We start from the raw sequence: 25,105 nt of genomic DNA, 5'->3' as shown, positions 1-25,105 counted from the left end.
CCATTGGATCCCCCCCCCCCTCAAATCCCCACCCTGGCCCCGCCTCTTCCTCAAGCACGCCGCATTCCTCCTCCTCATCCCTCCCTCTCAGGCTTGGGCTAATCAGCTGTATGGCGGCGCAAGCGCTGGAGGGAGGGGGAAGAAGCAGAATGTGGCAGCCAGCTCAGGGGAGGTGGAGGCAGAGCGAAGACGAGCTGGTGCAGGGCATGAAGCTGCCGGTGGGTGCTCAGCCCCCACCAATTTTTCATATGCTCCAGTGGTTCTTGGGGTTTTTTTGGGGTTTTGTTTTTTTTTTTTGTCTTTTTGTTTTTTCCTCTGCCGCCAGCTCTTGGATTTTTGTTGTTGCTCTGCTGGCAACCCCCCTGCTGAGCCCTGCCCCTCCCCATCCTGATATTTCACATCTCTCATCTTGTCACTCCAGCTGCAAACTAGACATCGAGCCGTTGATGACTACCCATTGAGCGCGATAATCTAGCTAGATTTCTATCCATTTTATAGTTCATTCATCCAGCCCATACTTTTTTAACTTGTGGCAAGAATACTGTGGGAGACCATATCAAAAGCTTTGCTAAAGTCAGGATATATCATGTCTACCACTTTCCCCATACCCACAAAGCCATCATAGAAGGCAATGGGTGTGGTCAGGCATTACTTGCCACTGGTGAATCCTTGTTGACTGTTCCTGATCACCTTCCTCTCCAAGTGCTTCAAAATGGTTTCCTTGAGGACTTGCTCTATGATTTTCCCAGGAACTGAGGTGAGGCTGACTGGTCTGTAGTTCCCTGGGTTCTCTTTCTTGAGACCATTGTTTTTGCTCCTTGGTGCAGTACATGGTACTGGTCTTTAAATCTTAATTTAGAAAGGTAGACTAGAAACAGTCTGTGTACCAGTTACAGTGGTACTAGATGACAGCAGTCTGCTCTCTGAGCAAAGTTAGCTGTTGAGTTTAATTGCCAATTCCTTACTAATATACAGACTTCCTGCCGTGTAGTAACTTTGCATATGATTTTTCAAAGTGTTTAAAAATGAATGACCCTAAAACTGTTGGACATCTTATTGTATTTTGTATGCTTGTTTAAAAGACATGGAAATAGTATATTGGCAGTGTGCATATGGAGGTGGGCGAGGGTCAGTTTCCTTGAATTGCAATAGCAATGTAATATTTTCCTTAAACAAATATTGTTTAGTGGAGCAGATATGAGCAATTATCCCCAATAACAAATATTCTCAAGTTCAAACCAGTGCCACTTACCATTAGCTTCTATCCTGAGCATAAGATATGGCCATCTTGTGTATCCACACACAGAAATGCTCCTAGTGATGCCCACCTTGCAACCACTGTTTTGGGTTTGCCTTTGTTGTAGCTTTCTACTCAGATTTGAACCTTAGCGTTCATAAAATGAGAAGCTAGCATGAACCCTCTAAGCTTAATTACTAGCTTAGATCTGATATCTCTGCCACCAGCCAGGAATTTCCAGGGCCTGACTCCCTCGGGTCTCCCCAAAACGTTCCCTGGGGGACCCCCAAGACTCAGATGCCCTGAGTCTTACAACAAAGGGAAATAACCTCCCCCCTTGTCTCCTCTTTACCCCCTCCCAGGCTTCCCTGGGAAGATACAGCTTCAAGTTCTTGAAACACAAGCACCGAGAGATTAAGTATCTCTCTCCTCCCCCCCTCCTTCTTCCCCTGAGGCTGTTCAGATCCACCCTCCATAGATCTAACACAAAGAGAATTTCCCTTCCCAGAGCAAACTCAAACAGGTCTTAAAAAGAAAGCTTTATATAAAAAGAAAGAAAAACACATAAACATAGTCTCTGTATCAAGTTGACAATACAGGGTCAATTTCTTAAAAGAAAAAATGAATAAACAACCTTATTCAAAAAGAAATACAATTTAAACATTCCAGCAACTACACACATGTAAATACAAAAAAACAATAAAAGCCTATTGTTTTTCTACCTTTGTACTCACAACTTGGAAACTGAAGATTAGAAGCTTGAAGATAGAAAGATCCCTCTCATAGCCGAGAGACAGACAAAAGACACAGACCCAAACATTCCCTCCCTGAGCTTTGAAAAATCTGGTTTCCTGATTGGTCCTCTGGTCCGGTGTCTGGTTCCCTTTGTTAATCTTTTACAGGTGAAAGAAACATTAACCCTTAGCTATCTGTTTATGACAGCCTTACACAAAACAAGACTAACAGCTAAGTGGTCTTACACTGAGAGTCTCCACTGGTGCAGTGCTAGTGGGGGTGGAGACTGGTGATGTAGTAATCTTCACAACACACAATTTTTTTACTGCTGCCCCACAGTGCAGAAGAATCTGTTATGATGGACTAGTAGTCTGCTTTCTAAAACCACCTCTAACTTTACAAATAGTGCTTCATAGGCCTTGAAGTTCACTTGTGTGCTGTTTCCACCTTATCTTTAAACACTTATGTGAAGTTTTTCTTACTATAGTGCCACGCCTTAATGTTGGCTATCATATGAATAACTCAGACTGGTCCGAGGCTGCTATTCAGGCTCTGATTGGTCCGAGGCCGCTATTCAGGCTCTGATAACTTTCTGGGAAGCAAAGAAGGTTCAGGATCAGTTCAACTGTATTATGTAATACCCCATAATCAGATGACAAAGCAGGGCATAGCCACCTAAAACACAAGTGTTTAGCTGGTGTTTGCTACAGACCACCAAATCAGACTAAGGAACAAAATGGCCCCCTCTTTATGCATCTATCTGTCATCTGTAGGGGAAAAAAGCTGCATGATCATGAGTGACTTTAATTGCAGTGACATATGCTGGATGTCTCCTGCTGCCAGTACTAAAACATCCTTGGAATTTCTAAATATTATAGATGACAATTCACTAACTCAAAAGAGTTGCATCCAACATAGGGGAATTCTATAGTAGACCTGAGTTGACAGATAAAAAGGGACCGATCACAGAACAAAAAATTAATTTAACCTTAAGTACAAGTGAACGTGGCTTGATCACATTTGTAGTGTGCCAACAGAATAACGTCTAGACCACTAATGTATACACTTGGTGCTTTAAAAGGGCTAATTTCACAAAGTTGAAAATAATTATGAGCCAAATCAGCTGAGAGGAAGAATTTACTTGGAAAAATGTGAATGATAATTAGAATTTGTTTAATAACTCTTTACTAGACGTCCCCAAAGCCACAATCCAGACTAAACTGACCTGGTTTAGAGGGGAAGTGAAGGCAGCTATCAACAGTAAAATATACATATACACACACACACACACACAGATACACATACATATAACAAATGGAAGAAAGGGGAAGTGTATAGTAGTAAATATAAATGAGAACCTGGGAATTGTAGAAAAATTCAATGGGAAGCAAAGAAACAAGGAGAAATCTTTGGTCTGCAGAGTTAAGGACAATAAGGATTTTTTAAAGTATATTAGGAACAAAATGAATCTTAACAATGGTATTGGTCCAATATTAGCTGGAAATGATAAATTATCAATAATAATGCAGAAAAGTAAGAAGCCTTCAATAAATATTTCTGTTCTGTTTGGGGGGAAATAGATGTAATCTCATCATATGAAGATGATAATTTTTCCATTCCATTAGGCTCTTTTGGAGGATGTTAAACAAAAACTACTAAAGTTTTTAAGTCAGCAAGTCCACATAACTTTTATCCAAGAGTTTTAAAAGAGCTGGCTGAGGAGCTTGCTGGACTGTTAATGTTGTTCTCCAGAAGTTCCAAGACTTACTGAAAAGTTCCAGAAGACGGGAGAAAAACTAAAGTTGTGCAATATTTAAAAAGGGGAAATGGGATGACATGGGCAATTATAGGTCTGTCTGCCTGACATTGATTCCGGGCAAGATAGTGGAGTGGTTGATGTGGGACTCAATTATTAAAGTATTAAAGAAACATAATATACTTGATGCCAATCAACATGGCTTTATGGAAACTAACTTGATATCTTTTCTCGATGAGATTGAGTTTAATTGATAAAGATAATAGTGTTGATGTAATATATTTAAACATCTATAAGGAGTTTTCCCTGGTACCACATAACATTTTGATTAAAAAAAAATAGAATATGAAATAAACATAGTACACATTAAATTGATTAAAAATTGGCTAGCTGATAGGCCTCAATGTAATTGTAAATGAGAAATCAGCATCAAGTGTGTTTGTTTTTAGTGTGGTCCCACAGGGGTTGGTTCTTGGCCTACACAATTTAATGGTTTTATCATTTACCTGGAAGTATACATAAGATCATCACTGATAAAATTTGCAGATAACATAAAAATTGGTGAAGTGGTAAATAATGAAGGAGACTGGTCATTGATACAGAGTGATCTGGATTGCTTGGTAAACTGGGCACAAGCAAATAATACATGTTTTAATACTGCTAAATGCAAAAGTGTGTGTATATATAGAAACAAAGAACATAGGCCATACTTTGAGGATGGGGAACTCTACCCTGGGAAGCAGGGACTCTGAAAAAAATTGGGGGTCATGATAGATAATCATCTGAAAGTCAGCTCCCAGTGCAGTGTTGTGGCCAAAAGGGCCATTGGGATGCATAAACAGGTAATCTCGAGTAGGAGCAGAGAGAGTATTTTACTTCTGGTTTTGGCACTGGTGCAATTGCTGCTGGAATATTGTGTTCAGTTCTGGTGTCCACAGTTCAAGAAGGATGCTGATCAGTTGGAGAAGGTTGAGAGAAGAGCTGCAGGAATGATGAAAGGATTAGAAAATATTCCTTATGAAGGTAGACTCAAGGAGCTCAATGTATTTAATATAACAAAAAGGTTAAGGGGTGTCTTGATTACAGTCTATAAATTACTGCATGGCAATTTTAAAATCAAGATTGGATATTTTTGTCTAAAACAGAAGTTCTCAACTGGGGGTTTGCAGCCCTCTGGGGGTGGGGCCACAAGCTGATCTGTGAGCCCTGGTGCCCAATGGGGCAAAAGCCCAGAGCCCATGGGTGGGGTTGGAGGAACATCGGTCTTAACCATAGCGAGGCAGTCCTGGGGGGCAGCCCCACACTCCCCATACCTCCTCCTATTCTCCCCCCACCAAGGCCCTGCCCAGGTCAGAGAAAGGAAGCTGGAGCTGGGCAGTGTAGGGTGAGCAGTGTCCACCACCTTCTGTGCTGCTCCTCAGCTCCCATCCCTCTTTGAGTACTGCACGAATGGTAAAAACTGCCCGGGCATGGGGACCCGGTTCCAGGGCTGGCAGAGCCCTCGGGGAGCAGTGGGGCTTCCTCCTGGCACACAGCCGCTAGCTACCTCTGACTGCACCCTGAGCAGTTTTAAAACTTGTTGAGCTGAGCTGAGCTGAGCCTTCCTTCCCCCCAGGATGGAGTTGGCGTTCCCTCCCTGGGCCTTGCAGTGCAGAGCTGGTTTGAGCTCTACTGGGCCCTGTCCCTCCAAAAAAGAAATCAAACTATGCCTGTGCTCAAGAATCACTCCCATCCAGCAACTGAAGCCCAGAGCCCCAGTGCCCCATGGGACAGAAGCCTGAGTGCCCCACAGGGCTAAAGACCCAAAGCTCCCCCACTCCCAGCCCAGCAGCTGAAGCTCTGAGGCCTCTCCCCCAAACAGAACCTTGGAGTTTTTATAGCATATCGCAGGGGGCATGATAGGGCTAGAGTAAGGCCTCTATATACCCTTACACATCTTGCCTTTCAAATATCCCTCCTTTCAAAGGATGTCACTCATTTTTAGTCCCAAGTTATCTACTTTTCACACAGTGTCCCTTTACTCCATGTTCAAAATTATTTACATTAGAAATAAAAGTAATGTAGCTGAGGTTACAGAAGGTCATTTGCACTAAATGAAAGAATTCCATGATGTGTTTGAATAATTTTGTGTGTTCCTCATTGTGGGTCATTATCACACACAGTGTCTCAAATTTGAACCTTAGCTGGTTGAAAGGTATGCCCCCCACATGCAGCAGTCTTGTTCTTCTTGGGGTGATAGTGGCAGGGTACACTCACATTAGAGTGTGAAACAGTATTCTTTGGGCCTCTGTCCTGCCTAGACCACCACTCTCTGTCTTCAGGCAGGCTGGCTTCTAGTCAGGAGAAGGGAGGACTCTGCCTGCATTCACCTTAGCAAAGAACCCTGTTCTAGGGGGCTGGAGTTTCTACCATCACCACCTCATCAGAGAAGTGGTAGGGTCACTTACACCACTCAAGCTGTAGGCTCTGTAAGTGTTGGCCTCTCACGACCACCACCATTCCAGCAGAGCTGTGATGTGGCAGAAGCAAGGGGGCCATTCTCACACAGAGACTTTTGCTGGAGCTGTGTTGGCAGGGAGCCACCCATATGGGGGAACCCCTGCTCAAAGGGGTCAGGCTACTCATATTCACTTTAAATTTATTCTTCTGTGTGTGGAACAAATGACTGCTCAAGTATAAAACTCATGGTCCAAATTCTCTGGTGTTGTAAACTGGCTCAGTAGGGCACATACGTCACTGGAGAATTCAGGCCTGTGAGCACAGTCTGTCCCACTCTGAGCCCCTTTTCTTCTCCCCCGCCCTCATTTTTATTACTTCTTTCTTCATTCATTCCCTTTGCTTCCTCCTTTATTTCATGACTCATCTACATGAGGAAGTTTCACCAGCCATAGGCACCAATTTGTTCTGGCACTAGTGGGTGCTTGGGCCCCTCCCCGGCCCTGCCCCGACTACACTCCTGCCCCACTCCCATTCCAACACCTTCCCCAAAGTCCCCACCCCAACTCTGCCCCCTTCCTGTCCCTATTGGACTCCTTCTCCAAATCCCCATCCTGGCCCCACGTCTTCCCCTAGTGCACCATGTTCATCCTACTGCCCCCTCCGTCCCAGTGCTTGTCACCACAAAACTGCTGTTTTGTGGCGGCAAGCGCTGGAGCTGGAGGGAGGGGGGGAGAGTGGCACGCTCGGGAGGAGACAGAGGTGGAGGTGAGCTGGGGTGTAGGGGGCGGGACAAGGAGCTACCAGTGGGTGCAGAGTACCCACCAATTTTTTCCCGTGGGTGCTCCAGCCCTGGAGCACGCACAGAGTCGGCGCCTATGGCACCAGCTGTTATTTTAAATCTTTTTAGTTAAACCAGTGCAAAGCCCTGTGTTGACACTTATTTCAGTTTGAGTGGCTCATTTAGGTTTACCTTTAAACCAGTTCCTAATCGACCCAAGTTAAACTGAAATAAGACACTTTTTTAAAAACAAAGTTTGTGTGCATTCAGAGGTTTGCACCAGTTTAACTTAAATCAGTTCAGGAAAGAAAAACCAAAAGAAAAACTGTTCATGTAAATGCTCAGAAATGTGAGTAGGAATTCAGGCAGAACATACTGGTCTGAGGAACATAAAGTGAGAGTCACCATTAAAAAGCTGGACAAGAGTGTAGAAAGACTTTGGCATGACAGGACACATTACTACAGGTAGACAAGAAAATGCTTCAGGAATGTATAAGAAAGGAGAGAGTACAGTGAAATAAATTATTATTTTTTTTTTTTTGAAAGGGTAAGAGAAATAGACTGTTACTCTAACCCATCATCTGGTCTCTGCTCTGCCTGACCAGTACTATGCCCTCAGTCTGGACAATAGTCCGTATTGGACTACCTCTATCCTTCTGTTCTCTCACAAATCATCCATAGCAAGATGATGAAAAAGAAATAGCTTACCTTAAAAAGTTGCACTGGTATGTGAATATTAATATTGCCACTGCTTCTATACTTAGAGGGGCATGTACGCTTGATTATATGTATTGAAGTTTTATTTTTTTAAAGCAAATGATCCACATATTTCTGTGTGAAGGCCAATACTATAACGGGGTTCAAAAGGGAGCCAGATAGATTCATGGGAGATAGGTCCATCAATGGCTATTAGCCAGGATGGTCAGGAATGGTGTCCCTAGCCTCTGTTTGCCAGAAGCTGGGATTGGGTGACAGGGCATGGATCCCTTGATGGTTACCTGTCTGTTCATTCCTTTTGGGGTACCTGCCATTGGTCACTGTCAGAGGACAGGATACTGGGCTTGATGGACCTTTGGTCTGACCCAGTATGGCCGTTCTTATGTTCTTATTACATCAAGAACCAATTGCGTGCCAGTCCAGACAAAATATAAGTGAGTCTCTTCTGTCTTCGTAGCTGTGAGGCCAATAGACAACTCAACATCATCTGGAATGGAGTATCACTTCCCCACTGCTGGAATCCTGTCTACCTTAGAGTGACACTAGACCATGTTCTTTTCTTCAAGGCATGCATGGAGAAGAAGATAAAAGGCAAAGTTAGCACGCAGAATAGCATTCTCAAAAAGCTTGCAAATTCAAAATGGGGCATCAACCCTGCAACACTTAGAGCCACTGCTCTTGCACTTTGCTGTTCAATGTCCAAATATACAAATCTAGTGTGGGAAAGATCATCTTATTCAAAAAAGCTGGATCATGTTCTGAATGATGGCTGCTGCTATATTGCAGAGTGTCTGAAACCATCAAATGTGAACAACTTTTATGTGCTTGCTGGAACTGATCCACCAGATATCAGGAGATTGGTCAAAAGCAAAATGGAAGGATTATGACAAGCCAAAGATACCAGACATCTGTTGAATGGCTGCATGCTGGCAGTGAGATGCCTGAAATCTTGGAAAAGATTCCTAGCTGCAATGGAACCACTTAAAAAAAAACAAACAAACAAAAAAACCTGACGCTGCCCAGCTGGAAATGTAATGTGAACAGCTAGAATTATTCAACGCAGATGTCAAAAATCACATTGGCATAGTCAAATTCCTTTCTGCAGGCACAGAAGAGGATTGATCCACCTGGAGATGTTTAAATTGCCTCTGACAAGAGTTGGGAGGTCAAAGGTCCATATGCAGAAGTGGGGCTATTCCAGTGACCCAGACACATGATACACCATGAAAGATACACCAAGGCCACAGACTGGGCACTATCATGTGCCTAACACTGGAAAAACCTATGACTGCAATGGAAGGACAACAGAAGAACTGCTTTGTATACAATTTTCAATCCCCAGTTTTGGAAGTGTGTGTACAGAATACTTCTAATCTGTGCTACACACTTACCAGGCAGTTCATGCAGCCCGAGCTGAAACTGCTTGTCTATCCAATAGTGCTTAAGCTGAGGCCAGTTAAGTAGCTTCAGCACTATTCATTGAAAACGTCACCTCGCTTGTCACAAACATTATACAAAATGGATTAGGATGATATGAACCTCCCACAATATCCACAAAGTCCTGCATCACCATTAAGTAGCAATACTTTTTCTTAATGTACTCTTGGGATGAAGAGAGACTATTATTCATCTTGAAGAAAAATATCATTGCTTGTATTAAAGGACTGCATTGTTGGTGTTTGCATATGAATTTACGTAGCGGATCACACTCATGCTCTATTTAGTTCAATATCCTGTCTTTGCCAGGAGCAGGCACTATATGCTTCTGAGGAATATGCAAGAAAGCTCTCGCTCTCTAGTAGTTAGGAACTGATTTCAGCCCTGAAATGTGAAGTTTAATACTTCTTCCAAAATTTGTTAGCATTAACTGTTATAACTGTGTATATTCTTGTTATCCTGTTCTTTAACTTATCTTGTTCTTAAATATTCAGTCCCATATTGAATATCACTGTGTTTTTGTCCTCAATTGCATCTTGTAGCAATGAGTTCCACAGTGTAATTACATGTTGTATTAAAAAAAAAGTATTTCCTTTTTTCCGTTTTGAATTTTCCACTTTTTAGCTGCATCAAATGTCCACTTGTTCTTGTATTATAAATCAAGGTAAACAGACGCTCCTTCTCTGTACCATATACTCTTATCTCTACTAGTTGTCTCCTTTCTAAGATAAATAATCTAACTGTTCAGACTTTTCATATAAGCCTCTTTCCACACCCCTAATTATTTTCTTTGTCCTTCTCTGAATCACCAGTAGTTCTGAAACACTCTTTTTGAGATGGGGTGAAAAGTACTGCCCACTGATTTATATAGTGGCATTATTATCATTATTTGGTACTTGCTGTCTCATTCCGTATCCATCCTAATATATTGTGTCCTCTTAGATGACTTTGAGCTGATTCTTTGTTGATGCTAAGTTCTCACAGCAGCATCTGTGAGTAATGCATTTGTCATCTCTGGTTGTTAGGAGACTCCATCCCATCCTGGCAGATGAGAACCTGACATCAGTTATTTGCACCTTCAGTTCTCAAATTGACTATAGCAATGCATTATACATAGGCATGAAGTCTTTGGCACTTACGAAATTACAGCTGGTACAGAATTCTGAAGTGCATCTCCTCAGCCATACAGGCTACCATGAGTACCTCGAACCTGCCCTTAGCTTTGCTATAGAATACTGAGTCAAGTTTAAGGTCTCAGTCCATGGCCTGGGTCCTGGATATGTAAAAGACTGCCTGAAGCTCTGGGATGCAGACTGTGGTTGACAACTACTCTGCTTTGTCACAGTGGAATTCTGCAATAAAATAAATAAACTCTGCAGTGTTTTGTGTAGGGGACAGACCTTCCTTGGGGGTCACGGTTGTGGACTGAACTTTCAGAGGAACGAAGTACCACCACAAACTTCACCACCACCTCTTCCAAGTGTGAGGCACATTACTTTGATTTTTGCCTTCGCTAACACAAAAACAAAGCAACATGTACTGTTACAAAAACCAGTCAAACCCACAACTTACCAACTAAGATACCATTGCACATATCTCTCTCCCAGGGAGCAGATGAGAGAACAAATGTCACGTGACAGATGGTGTAGTCATGTTGCTTAATGCACTACTGGAAGGCGATCAGATACCACAGTGATGAGCATGGTATAAGAATCCATATAGAATAGAATACTTATTTCATTCATGTAGTTACCCCTACATGGATTGCTTTATATAGTAACACACTGAAGTAAACTGCACTACTGTAAGCCTCATTTTACATCTATGCAGTGTATCTACATTAGGCGTTTGTATCTGTGTAATTACAATCAATGTAATTAGACCTGTACAAGTTGCTCTGAAGTTCCAGAGCCTCAGAGTGTGGAAAGAGCTGTAGTCCTACTGGAGTGAGCACTAATCCTTGCAGGTATGGGCATTTAAACTATGTTGTAATAAGTTTCCATACATGATCTTTTCCATTGTCTGACTATTCTGAGTAGATATTGCATCTCCTTTGCTGTTTTCTCCATAAACTACAAACTCTAGTGCAGGGGTCTCAAAGTCCCGGCCTGCGGGCCATTCGCAGCCCAAGAACTTCCTCACTGTGACCCGCGGAAAAGAGACGCATGCAGCCACACTGCCGGTTGTCTGCTGCAGCTCCTATTGGCTGGGGGAGAGGGACAGAGATATCATCACTAGTCGCTGGGCAGAGTCAGCCATGGAGGCAGCATCATTAGTTGCTGGGCAGAGTCAGCCATGAAGGCAGTGTCATTTTTTTCCACAATGACTATAAACAAGTCAAAATACCGAACACAACTATCTGATGCACACCTTGCTGCAATCCTGAAGGTTTCAACTGCTCAGTCACTGAGGCCAAACATCAACAAACTGACAGAACTAAAGTGTTGCCAGGTGTCTGGCAAGCACTAAAAACTCTCTGGCAGGCGAAGAGTTGTATGCCAGTTTTATTATTTCTAAGAAATTTGAAATAAAAAATACAATATAAATGTTTTCTTTTCTGAACACCATCTTCAGTGACATTATTGGCCTGCTGGGAGGATTTGAGGACTGACACTGGCCCTAAGGTAAATTGAGTTTGAGACCCCAGGTCTAGTGGACTTTACTTTTTTTTGGAGAGAATAAAGCTGTTTGTAGAGAGCCCTGTTCACCTCTAGAGTGTATAGGTGGGTCTCCCAAAGAAGGGTGTGGATCTTGGAGTGGTACGTCAGGAGCAGAGTGCGATCGATGCATGTGGAAATCTGTAACTACTTAGGAATAAGGTTTAAGTGTGGTCTAAGAATCACTTTGTCCTTATGAATATTAGTGTAAGGCATGTCAGCCATCAGGGCTTGTAGTTTCTGGCTGAAGTGATGGCTGTAAAGATGGTGTTTCAAATGAGAGGTGTGAAACAGCAGTCTCCTAGGGGAATTGAGTGGTGCTCCTGTTAAACTTTGTTAGCACCAAATTAATGTCCTAAAAAGGGGCAGTTCTTTCAGAGAAGGAAAGGTATTAGTGAGGTCCTTCAGGAATTTTGAGACTATTCAGTAGGAGTATACACTAGCTCTCTGTATTAGTTTGTGATATGGCAATGAAATGGACCTGGATAGATAGTAGGGACAGTCCTAGTTTCTTCAGATGTAACAGTCTAAGGTGGAGGAGACTAATCACTTGGTAGCCTTTCTTCCTGGTCCATGTTGAAAATCTCTTCCACTTTTGGGTGTAGAATTTCAGAGTTGAAGGTTCCCAACTTGGTAGCAGAATTGCTTGAACTTGAGAGAAACAGTTGAGGTCTCCAGACGCAGAGATTCTGGATTGGGGTAGAGAACCCAACAGTCCCTTTATTCCCACCAACTGAGCTGTGTTAGGGTCTTTGTTGGACTGAAGAGAAGAAAGTCCAAACTGTCCATATAGGAGTGTGTAGTTTTGGGATGTTTAGTGTTATACAGACCTCATGTGTAACCAAGTATATGATGTTATGTATGTGAATGAAGTTCCATCAGTGTGAGAGAAAAAAATGTTGTCTGATGTGGTTTAGTCTTTAAGGTAGACAGGGCTTGTAGTATGTTCAGATATCTGTCACCTGGCGGAAAGATTCTTCTTAACACTGAATCCAGAACTACACCTATGCAGCATATTGTTTGACAGGGAACAAGGATGGATTTTTCCCAGTTTATTTGCAGAGCAGAGTCTGAAAATCCATGTCCATGTCTTTTTGTTAGTGCCTGGCTGGATCTTCCTCATAGGAACTGGTGGTCCAGGTAGGAGAAGGTAGGTGAATCCCATGATGTCTCAGCTGTGCAGCTACCACAACAAGACCTCATGTCAAGTCTGATAGGACAGTTAGGCAGGCCAAAAAAGAATCTGAAGAGCAAATAACAAAAGACACAAAAACTCACAGCTAAAACTTTGTAAAGTACATCAGAAGCTGGAAGCCTGCCAGACAATCAGTGGGGCCACTGGATGATCGAGGTGCTAAAGGAGCACTCAAGGAAGACAGTGCTGTTGCAGAGAAGCAGTATAAATCGTTTGAATTGGTCTTCACTGCAGAGGATGTGAGGGACATTCTCACATTTGAGTCATTCTTTTTAGATGACAAATCTGAGGAACTATCCCAGATTGAGGTGTCAGTAGAGTTGATTTTGGAACAAACTGATAAATTAAACAGTAATAAGTCACCAGGCTCAGCTGGTGTTCACCCAAAAGTTCTGAAGGAACTCAAATATGAAATTGCAGAACTACTAACTGTGGTGTGTAACCTCTCTCTTAAATCAGTCTCTGTACTAGATGACTGGAGGATAGCGAATGTAACACTAATTTATTTTTAATGTCTCCATAGGTGATCCTGGCAATTACAGGCCAATGAGCCTAACTTCAGTACCAGACAAATTGGTTGAAACTATAGTAAAGAACAGAATTGTCATACACATAAATTAACAAAATATGTTGGGGAAGAGTCAACATGGCTTTTGTAAAGAGAAATCATGCTTCACCAATCTATTAGAAATCTTTGAAGGGGTCAACAAACATGGACAAGGGTGATCCAATGGATATTCTCGGCTCTCTGTGAGCTCAGATCAAGTGTAGTAACTGGACTTTCAGAAAACCCAAAGGTCCCTCACCAAAGGCTCTTAAGCAAAGTAAGCTGTCATAGGATAAGATGGAAAGTCCTCTCATGGATCAGTAACTAGTTAAAAGATAGGAAATAAAGAGTAGGAATAAATGGTTAGTTTTCACAGTGGAAGGGTAAACAGTAGGGTCCCCCAAAGATCTGTACTGGGACGTGTGCTGTTCAGCATATTGATAAATGACTTGGAAAAGGGGTAAATAGTGAGGTGGCAAAGTTTGCAGATGATACAAAATTACTCAAGAGTTAAATCCAAAGTAAACTGTAAAGAGTTAGAAACGGATCTCTGGAAACTTGGTGACTAGGCAATGAAATGGCAGATGAAATTCAGTGTTGATAAATGCAAAGTAATATACATAGGAGAACATAATCCCAACTATACATACAAAATGTTTGGGTCTAAATTAACTGTTACTACTCAAGAAAGAGATCATTGTGAGTCATCTTGGATATTTCTCTGAAAATATCTGCTCAGTGTGTACTAGCAGTCAAAACGCGAACAGCATCTTAGGAACTATTAGGAAAGGGATAGATAATAAGACAGAAATTATTATAATGCCATTATATAAATCCATGGTACACCCTCATCTCGAATACTGCATGCAGTTCTGTTTGCCCCAAAAGATATATTAGAACTGGAAAAAATATAGATAAGGGCAACAAAATGATTGAGAGTATGGAACAGCTTCCATGTGGAGAGAGATTAAAAAGACTGGGACTATTCAGCTTAGAAAATAGATGATTAAAAGAGGGTATGTAGAGATCTATAAAATCTAGTGTGGACGTGAATGAAGCAGTGCTATTTACCCATTCACATAACACAAAACCCAGGGATAACCCAAAGAACTGATTAGGCAGAAGGTTTAAAACAAACATAAGGAAGTACTTCTTCACACAATGCATAGTCAACCTCTGTAACTTATTGCCAGGGGATGTTGGGAAGGCCAAAAGTGTAACTGAGTTCAAAAAAGAATTAGATAACTTCATGGAGGATAGGTCTATAAATAGCTAGTAGCCAAGATGGTCAGAGACACAATCCCATGCTGTCATAAACAGCTAGTTAAGGGTTAATGTCTTTTTTACCTGTAAAGGGTTAAGAAGCTTAGTGAACCTGGCTGACACCTGACCAGAGGACCAATAGGGAGACAAGATACTTTCAAATCTTGGTGGAGGGAAGTCTTTGTTTGTGCTTTTTGTTTTGTTAGTTGTTCGCTCTTGGGACTGAGAGGGACGAGACGTACACCCAGGCTTTCCCAGGCTTTCTGAATCAGTCTTTCATGTTTCAAACTAGTAAGTAATAGCCAGGCAAGGCGGATTAGTCTTATGTTTGTTTTCTTAACTTGTAAATGTGTCTTTTTGCTGGAAGGATTTTTTACCTCTGTTTGCTGTAACTTTGAGTCTCAGGCTGGGGCAGGGGATCCTCTAGTCTGTATGAATCCAAGTACCCTGTAAAGCATTTTCCATCCTGATTTTACAGAGATAAAAAGAAAAGGAAAAATTAATTAAAAGCTTCTTTTTAAGAACCTGATTGATTTTTCCTTTTTTAGAATCCAAGGATTGAATCTAAACTCACCAGGGATGGTTGGGAGAAGGAGGGATTGGTTAATTCCTCTTTGTTTTAAGATCCAAGGAGTTTGGATTGGTGTGAAGCCTCTCAAGGCAATCCAGGGAGGGGAAAGTCGGGGGGGGAGGAGGAGAGGGATGGTTAATTTCTCCTTGTTTTAAGACCCAAGGGGTTTGGGTCTTGGGTTCCCCAGGGAAGGTTTTGGGGGAACAAAGTGTGCCAGACACAGACTTCTGGTTGGTGGCAGCATACCAGATCTAAGCTAGGAATTAAGCTTAAAATGTGGGGGACCGGCATGGACCCTTCTTACTCTAAAGTTCGAAGTGGGGGAAAAAATCTTGACACATGCTCTGGGAGTCCCTAAGCCTCTGACTGCCAGAAGCTGGGACTGGATGACATAGGATGCATCACTGGATAGTTGTGCTGTTCTGTTCATTCCCTCTGAAGCATCTGTAACCAACCACTGTCAAAAGAAAGGATATTCAGCTAGATAGATCATTGGTCTGAGTCAGTTCTTAATTTGGCGTATCCTTTCAGTGCCATAGATAGACTGACAAGTAGCACTCCATTGTGATAGTGCTTTTTTCCCCACATATAACCTCAGATATTTGTAATGTGTTTCTGATGGCTATGAGGAAGTAGACATCTTTGGGATTGAGAACCACAAACCAATCTTATTAGGATACAGAAGGGATGATGATTATTTCCATGGTCATAAACTTGAACATAAAAATTGATGAATCTATGTAGCCTTTATAGAGCCATTCTAGAACTATGCATAACAGGTCTGTGCCTCTACTACCTTCTTTTCTTGAGGGATCTGGTTCATTTTCTGATGAGTCTCATGCCTCCTAAAGTACTGTCTTGTGTTATATAGGTGCCTATTATCCCCCATCCCCATCCTGATTTTTCATACTTGTCGTCTGGTCACCCTATATCCAAAGCTCTGAAGTCAAATGTCATTTAAAAATGGAGAGAATTTCGGAAAGGAAGGTGTCAGAATAGGGGTGTCATGTTCTGGGGGTGCAGTTCAGACCAGTGAGGGGTTGTGTCCCTGCCTGCCCTGTAACTCTAGGTGCCTCAATTGCCCTGTTGCAGTGGCTCACCCAGCAGAATGCCAGCAGACAAGCATCCAGGTCACTCTTTGAGTGTCCATGTGCTGCACAGTCCTGGATCAGCAGCTCTGACTCCAGTAGCCTGCCTATAGCACAAGAGCCCCACCCTGGCTTCCATTAGCCTTGGTTACTACTTGCAGGGTGACCCCCAGCACACCACATGTCCTGACGTTTCCCAAAACCATCTGCTCTGAAGTGTCCACTACTCTCCTGGACCACTCAGAGAAATAAGGTTGGTTTGGTTAAAGAGACAAAACCACATTGGAGCTTATTAATTTTTAACTGAGGTAAACTGATTCATATATATAAGGACCTAAGTTAAGTGATGCCAAGTAAAAGGAATAAAGTTAGAAAGGGTTACAAACAAATAAAAGTGCAAACACATATCTAAAAGCCTAACCCTTAATCTAGCAAGGTACAAGTTTTGTTGACGATGGTTCTCTCTCCAATTCTTCTTCTTCCCAGCTGTGGCTGACTTTCCCTCGGTCAGGACCTTCTACAGAAGTATAAGATGCTGGCTTCCCATTGCTTCTTAGGTGAAAGGTCTTTGTCTAAGCAGGTTTCTCACCTTAGTTCACAGAGACTTCAAGCCCTCTCCCCCAACTGGTAGAAGGACCCTTCTTTCTCAGCTTTGCAAGACTTCTGGCCCCTTGTGTCTGTGTAATGCTGAATGCCAAAATGGCTTTCTGCCTCTGTTTGTTCTCTCTCTCAAAGTTCAATGACCTTGTTTCAAAAGGCAGGGTGACGCCATTCTCTTCTTCACTTCCTGTGATCTTCGCAGCCTGCTGCTGATTGAAATGTAAATGGGGCCTCTGTTGGTTTTGGTCACACCTTGCTTAATTTCATTGGAGACAGGTAGAGAGCTGTGATGTTCCCTCTTGTCTGGGAGAGACCTGTCTCTCCCTTTGTTTGGTTACTAACTGTAAGGCACAATATTAATGAGTATCCTAATTCCTTATTTAGCATTAATAGATATGGTTCAAAATTATATTAATCACCAGTGTGTCATAGGCTTTCATAAACACTTCAGTCATCATATGTTTATAATACAGTAGTACTGTACAGTCAGTTGATTGTCACTTGAGCTTCAGACCCCATCTTTATAGCCTAGATGAAGTTTCTCTTCCCAGCTGAGGTATAGACCTCATGTTGTATCCTTCCCCACTTGTTAGTTTTTTTTAATCTCATATGTAAATAGACCTTCATTCTCTCTGCCTGATGACCAGGCTAGTCAGAAAAATAAGCATATTCCTTTGTCTAGGGCAGACTTGTTTACCAACATACATCACGCAAAAATATTAATAATCAGTGAGTTATTAGTTTTCCAGTGATCTCTTACATGCCACCTATTAGATACAGATTAAGACTCAGTGAATTGGGATACACTGAACTGGTCAGGCCAGCCGAAACTCATTCCATGATACCAGTGAGCCCTTTGCCCCGAAGAAATTCTTCTAAAAATCATGGAATGAGCAGAGACACTGGATTTATGGCTTATTACTACCATCTATAACCCACTTCACCCATCCCACCAGCTGTTTTCCCCCTTTCTTTTCCCTAAGACTGAAGAGGTGTTAACAGGCCACCTCACCTTGAAATGTGTTATTTACTTATGTGCCCTTTGAAATGTGTTAACTCCTTATGCTAAACAATCTTTCATCTTGTATTTATCTGTGACACTCTGAGTACATTTCCCAGACCTGAAGAAGAGCTCTGTGTAAGCTCAAAAGCTTGTCATTCTGACCAACAGAAGTTGGTCCAATAAAAAATTATCTCACCCACCTTCTCTTTCTAATAAATGTATTGTGTTGAATACCGCAGGGTTAGGTGAAATGGTTCATACAGAGTGTAGATAATTAGATGCTATGGTGATGTGTGCAAACTAAAAACCTATTTAACAGAGTTAAATACAAAAATAAAAGGAGGGATGTAATGTTACGGTAGTATAGTTAAATACTCAAGTCAGGAAATGCAAAAAGGTGAGGTATAACTGCTAGCTTTTAAATTAGGGAAGTGCTGTGGGGGTTAGACTAGATGACCCATGTGATCCCTTCTAACCCTGTGATTCTATATATGTTGTCTTTTTTCTATTCATGTTTTTATGGTTAAATATTAGACCACGCAAACAGCAACATTTATACTTACAGTATACATTTCCATTCTAAAGGGCCAGGAGGCTGTTAAATATGCAGTCTAGTCATCTGGCAGATTTGCAAGTTTCTTGAGGCAGTGCTTCTACTGGTGTAGAAAAATAGCATTTTTGTAGTAAATCATACATGGGTAAAGCAAAGCAAATTCAATCTATTTGACATGGAATTGTTGCCAGGCAGGGGCATGGTACATTCTGCCCTCTATTTCTATATTGCAAGTAAAAATGCTGAAAAATATAAATTCTGTTCCCAGATTCCTTGATCTTACCCTCTGATCGCAAAGCTATAAAAACCTTATTGATCATAATATGTTTGGAATCATACAACTCTAGTCTTGTGCCTGTTGTTGTAGATCACCCTTGGAATTCTGTGTGAACTTTTTAATCAAGAGATACTAGTATTTTGGTGTTTGATGGCCATTTTTCAAAATACTTGACAGGATTGTGAATTTGCTCTCCTTCTGCAGAGCCAATTATGTGTGTACTTTTATACCTCTCTCTGTTCGTGAGGATTTTAGGATCACATTCCAGCATTTTTATGGTCTTCTTGAATTAAGGCACTTTGTTGCACAAATTCCATTGTCTTTATCTGTTACTGAATTTTCTTTAGATATATTTTGGCTTTTTCTGTAGTAGCAATTTTGCTATTGAGCACTTCCACTTTGTTCTCTAGTTTTTCAAATTTAGCTTCCAGGACAAAAGTTAAGTTATCAGTAATTTAGGCACAAAATAATAGCAGATCTTAGTTGTTGCAATATCCTCACTGGATGTGTCTTCCTGTGGTGAGCCGGAGGCCATAGCGTTTTCCCCAAGTAAAATTCTTTAATCTGAAGTCATTTTCTGATGGGACACATATTGCATCTAAATGAGCCAGAGCCATCTTCCCTTGTCTTTTTAGATGATTGGATATTTTTGAAATATAAATGTAAACTGAGGAAGTTAGAGTCCCCCTGAATAATAGCTACCTCACTAAGCACATTGCAAGACTTTCCTCATTGTTTTTATATCTTTGATGTGTTCTTGCTAAAAAAAATTAGTAAGTAGTGTATGCAGTCTTCATTTGAAAACTGTTTTTTATGAAAATTTATAGATAATTTCACACTTTTACTAATTTTGAGTCCCTTTATTTACAGGTGCAAAGAGAAGAAATACGATTATCATAACCTTCCAAAAACCTCAGTTGTAATAGCTTTTTATAATGAGGCTTGGTCAACACTTCTGCGAACAGTGCATAGTGTTCTTGAGACATCCCCAGATATTCTGCTGGAAGAAGTTATCCTGGTGGATGATTATAGTGACAAGGGTAGGTATTTCATTGTATAAATAACAGTACTTTTGTCAGACAGACAAGGTGGGTGAAGTAAAAGTCTGCAGGAGTAGAAGGTATACTGATACGATAATGGCTCACTAACATTTTGTAATTGTTATATTTAGCCATACTGTAGCTTGAAATCACTTTTACTTTGCCATGCTGGTGGGACTGTCAAATTCAGTGTCTTGTTCAGCAAGTTGAGAGGAGAAACAGTGTAATGGTTATAGTGCTAACTAGAGACTTTAGAAATCTGAATTTAATTCCCTGGTCAGCTGCAGTCTTCATATGTGACCGTGGGCAAGTCCCTCTAATATCTGTAGGCCTCAGTTCCCCATCAGTACCTCACAAAGTTGTTATGAGGATAAAGACATTGAAGATTGTGAGGCAATGTGAGTAGTGGGGACCCATGTAAGGTAGATAGCAGCTAGAAATATGTGTCATAAAAATATTAGGTGTAGTTTTGTCTGCCACTCATAATGTAAGATTATACTCTGGCTATTTGCAAATATTGTTATATGAAAGAAATGGCTTACTGGTGGGGATATCCTTTTTTTTTTTTTTTTAAATTGCTACTTATCTTGTAAGAGCTTTCCGGATTTTGAGAGATACTGCTAAGATATATATAATGCATGTTTACAGTTCTTTCACTCTAAAATATCACTTTGAATGTATATGGAAGATTTGGGTATGTTTTTCATATTCCTATATAATATTTTATTAAAAGTAAAGGTTATATTTGTAGAGTACAAGGAAGATAGAGGGTGGCAGTACTATTGTCCAAAGTCCACATGAAGGGGGAAGTATAGAAAATCCTAAAAAATTAAAGAACATTCTGGTACAAACATAACTTGATCAAAATTCTTACTTTCCCCTTTTTTAAACCTTTACTTGATTTCCCTGCACTGTAAATTGATATGGCTTACAGTGAAGGATTGTAGCATGGATGCAAAATTTTATCCACAAATGAGTGATAAATCTAAGCTATTGGTCCTTTCAGTTTCTACAAAGTTCTGCTCTTTTCTGCCACAACTTATTTCTGAATATTTTTGTATTATACTAGCACATCTAGATTCAGAAGTGTTACTCAATGAATTTTTTTAATTGTGATGTACTTAATAAAAAAAGTTTGTCACAGTCTATGTATCTTAAAACAACTTTTAAAAAACTACTTAAAATGTATATATTTTGAAATATACATTTTATGTTTCAATGCATACAATATAGTAAACTATTGTCCACAACTTATATTAAACATACTAGTATTTATTTTTGAATATATAATTAAAATATGTAAGTATCTTAAATGACCACACTAATGCAACATAAAGATTGGAAAATATAAATATGTACTTTAGGGAATGGTTCCCTGCATGATCAGTCATTGCACAGCTCCTAATCATAGGTGCTGGAACTAGGGGTGCTGGCTTGAAGTGGTTTCCATTATATGCATGGTTTACTCTTTGGTTCAATGGCTCTTAGCACCCCAATATAAAAATTGTTCCAGAACCCCTGCTCCTAATTGCTGAACTGACTGTGACGGTCCATTCTCATGGAGCAGTTGAGCGTACTGCATCCCAGGGATTCAGAGCCTGAGCAGTTGATCCTCCTAGCTGTCATGTTGCCAGGCAGTAAAAGTGAGAGCCAGGAGATGTTTTTCTGGACTCCCAGCCCTGGTCTACACTCCGACTTTAGGTCGAATTTAGCAGCGTTAGATCGATTTAACCCTGCACTCGTCCACACGTCGAAGCCATTTTTGTCGATTTAAAGGGCTCTTAAAATGGATTTCTGTACTCCTCCCCGATGAGGGGATTAGCGCTGAAATTGACATTGCCAGGTCGAATCTGGGGTAGTGCGGATACAATTTGACGGTATTGGTCTCTGGGAGCTATCCCAGAGTGCTCCATTGTGACCGCTCTGGACAGCACTTTGAACGCAGATGCACTAGCCAGCTACACAGGAAAAGCCCCGGGAACCTCTGAATTTCATTTCCTGTTTTGGCCAGTGTGGCGAACTCAGCAGCACTCGGAGCACAGGTGACCATGCAGTCCCCCCAGAATGTTTCTATGCTCCCCCTATCATCTCCGTCCCTGAGGTTATTGCAGATTAGAAGGCGAAAAAAATGCACTCGGATTACGTGTTTTCCAAGCTCATGCAGTCCTTCCGTATTGATAGGGCACAGTGTAATGCATGGGGGCATTCAATGGCAGAGGCCAGGAAAGAATTGCTGTGTTTGCTTAACGGCAAAAGTATCATGCCTCACTAGCGATCCGCCTGAGCCAGGTCGTTGTGTCACATGCACTCCGTGCTGTGTCAGCCTTGGACAGGGGCATGACCACTTTGTGAGCAGGAAGGTCATAGATATAGACATTGCATTAGGTAGCTTCTGTAGCTAGAGAAAACATTCCTGTGCATTCGGCAAAGTCTGTTTAAAAAAGAGAAGCCCCTTAGTGTAGTGGTGATCATGTTCACCTAACACCCGAAATGTCCCCAGTTCAAAACCTGGTGGAAACAGGTTACTGTTCCTTTTTCTGACTCCCCTCGTGCATTTTTAGTCTTAGAAGAGACCGTGCTGTGAAATTTTACTTTTAATTATATCAATTATGAGTTTAATAATATGGACGCTCTGTTTAAGCTATAGTCCCAGGTTCCTTACCCTTTCAGCTTCTCTGATAAATTAAACATTTTTGTTAGAGGCGTGGGAAAATGTTCATGAAGCCTTTTATCGGGACTAAATGCTATCTAGGACTCTGAAATAATCTTAATCTTATAATCATAGAGTGCAATCCTTCGTTCTGGATTTGTCATTCCACAAGTTGAACTGCTTCTTACTACTGTCCCCCAGGCTTCATGAGCCATGAGAGCAAGGGGCAGGCTGGGTAGGTGCAACCGCGTGGTGCTGCCGGCTGGGTGAGCAGCCTGAGGCAGAAGCCTCCAGCTCGCATGATATTCCAGGCAGGACTGAATCTCCATGAGACAAAACTTAAAGAAGAGAACAACCTGGAGTCACTCCCATTCGGTGCTCTAAGAGGAGGATAGCCATGTCTATCCAGGCACCCCTGATCGGCCTCACCGAGATCTGCCAGCTGAGCGGAGCTGAGCGGGACCCCGACTGGCAGGAGCTGGCAGACGGATCCCCAAACCAGCAGCGAGCTGAGCAGCTCAGCCCGCTGCCAGTCTGGGGCTCCATCTGCTGGCCATGCTCAGCCCACTGCCAGTCTGGGGTTCCAATCATCCAGGCAGGCAGCTGGCTGAGCGGGTCCAGTGGACGGGACCTCGGAAAAAAGGCAGAAAACAATTGTCTGCCATTCCTTTCATGGAAGGAGGGAGGGAGGGGTCCTGACGACATGTACCCAAAACCACCTGTGACAAAGTTTTTGCCTCATCAGGTACTGGGAGCTTAACCCAGAATTCTAATGGGCAGCGGAGACTGCGGGAACTGTAGGATGGCTAGCCACTAGCCACGGTAGTGAGGACGCACTCCGCCGACTTAATGCGCTTAGTGTGGACATGGGCAGTAGGCTGTATAAAATTGAATTCTAAAAAATCGACTTCCATAAAATTGACCTAATTTCGTAGTGTAGACATACCCTCAGTGGTCTCCCCCAGCAGCCAGGCAATGTGAAAGAGGAGGAGAAAGAAGCTAACTGATTCAAATGTAAAGGAGAGGCAAAGAGAGGGACAGACAGGAGCTGTGTGAGAGGGACAGGACATGGCAACAGGAGCAGAGGGGGAAAGGAACAGGGGCAGAAGGGTAGAGATTTAAAATTAAGCCTATCTCACTGTTGGAGCAAAATGATTAAATCAATACAAACCTAATATTCTTTTTTTAGGATAAAAAATCTAATATTCTTTTCTTAGTATATCTTTCACAGATAAATTGGTCTGCTTTTCAGCCCCTTCCTAAACTTTCACCAAAACGTTTACAGACGGAAGACAAATTACTGAAATGTTGTACTATTATTCATGTAAATTGGGTGATATCTGCTATTGTACTTTTTTTTTAAAAAGAAAAACATATCTCCAAGTCCGTTCACTTCCAGATTGCATTTTCAGCAACTGAATTTACTTAAGGAACTGCTAAGAGTGTGTGCAGGAATTATGCCCTTTTTGTCTGGTTTTCCAAAATGCCTGTTCTGATTTTTGTTCGTCATCTTTCTGAAAAACCCAGAAAGCCCCACTTTGAAACTGTATGGAACAGTAAGCCATTTGCTGGCTATCATAGGCACCGACTTCCACTCTGCCCAGAGGGTGCTTGACCCCCATTCCTGCACTGCCCTCGCCCCACCCCTTCCCCAAAGTCCCTGCCCACCCTGCCTTTTCTCACCCCAGCCCCGCCCCCTTTCCACCCCCTTACCCCAAGTCCCTGTCTCTGCCTCACCTCTTCTCCGCCTCCTTCCCTGAATATGCCACGTCCCTGCTCCTCCTCCCCCCCTTCATGGAAAATTCTGAGCACTGCCAAACAGCTGTTAGGTGGCTGGGGGGGTGGGAAGTGCTTGAAGGGAGGGGGAGGAGGGGGGCCGCAGCACACTCAGGGCAGGGAGAAGGAGGCGAGGAGTGGGGAGCTTGGCTGCAATTTTTGCCATGGATGCTCTAGTCACAGAGCACCCACGGAGTCTGCGCCTGTGCTCGTTATTGTGCCCTGATGGCACACACTACCTAGTCAGGCATATTGCACACAAACATTGAAATAAAAGTGTAATTGCATTTTTACAGTTTCAACTGATGACCTTGATATTGCAGTGGATTGCATCTTTCAACTCATTCCAAATGAACATTAGGGAGGGAGCCTGGATTTTTATGCATATTAATCTGCCTGAAATGATTTTCAGCCTTTCAATCAAGTTCTCCTGACACAACCCCATGAACAATTGGAGAGCTGCACTGTACACCACATGAAATTCATTTTTGCAGTTCAAAAACCTGGGCCTGTGGTGCTCCTGCTCCATTAATATTCAGGAACATGGGTCTGGCTCCACCAGTGTTTGCCTTTATATTTGCAGAGCCATCCCATCCATAGGATGGACTGGGGCAACCGCCCTGGGCCCCGCGCTTCGGAGACCCTGTGGTTCAGGGGGCCGTGGGGTCCAGGGCAGCCTGGTGGGTTAGCGGGGGGCCTGGTGCCAGCATCAGAGAGTGATCTGATCCCAGCTCGCTCCGCCCCACTGCTTCTCGCCCCTGCTGCACCCCCACTCTATGCCTTCAC

General features: G+C 42.2%; 1 protein-coding gene across 1 annotated transcript in view; it reads left to right on the top strand.

Moving 5' to 3' along the window:
• GALNT12 (polypeptide N-acetylgalactosaminyltransferase 12) overlaps positions 1 to 25,105 on the top strand; it is a 96,947-nt gene that overhangs the window by 7,221 nt on the left and 64,621 nt on the right. Inside the window, exon 2 of the mRNA XM_032765624.2 lies at positions 19,724 to 19,893. Within this exon, the coding sequence (XP_032621515.1) occupies positions 19,724 to 19,893 (170 nt within the window). The remainder of the gene's footprint in view (positions 1 to 19,723; positions 19,894 to 25,105) is intronic.

Source organism: Chelonoidis abingdonii, chromosome 2, assembly GCF_003597395.2.
Source record: "Chelonoidis abingdonii isolate Lonesome George chromosome 2, CheloAbing_2.0, whole genome shotgun sequence".
NCBI lineage: Eukaryota > Metazoa > Chordata > Testudines > Testudinidae > Chelonoidis > Chelonoidis abingdonii.
This window is presented reverse-complemented; position numbering and strand designations above follow the sequence as displayed.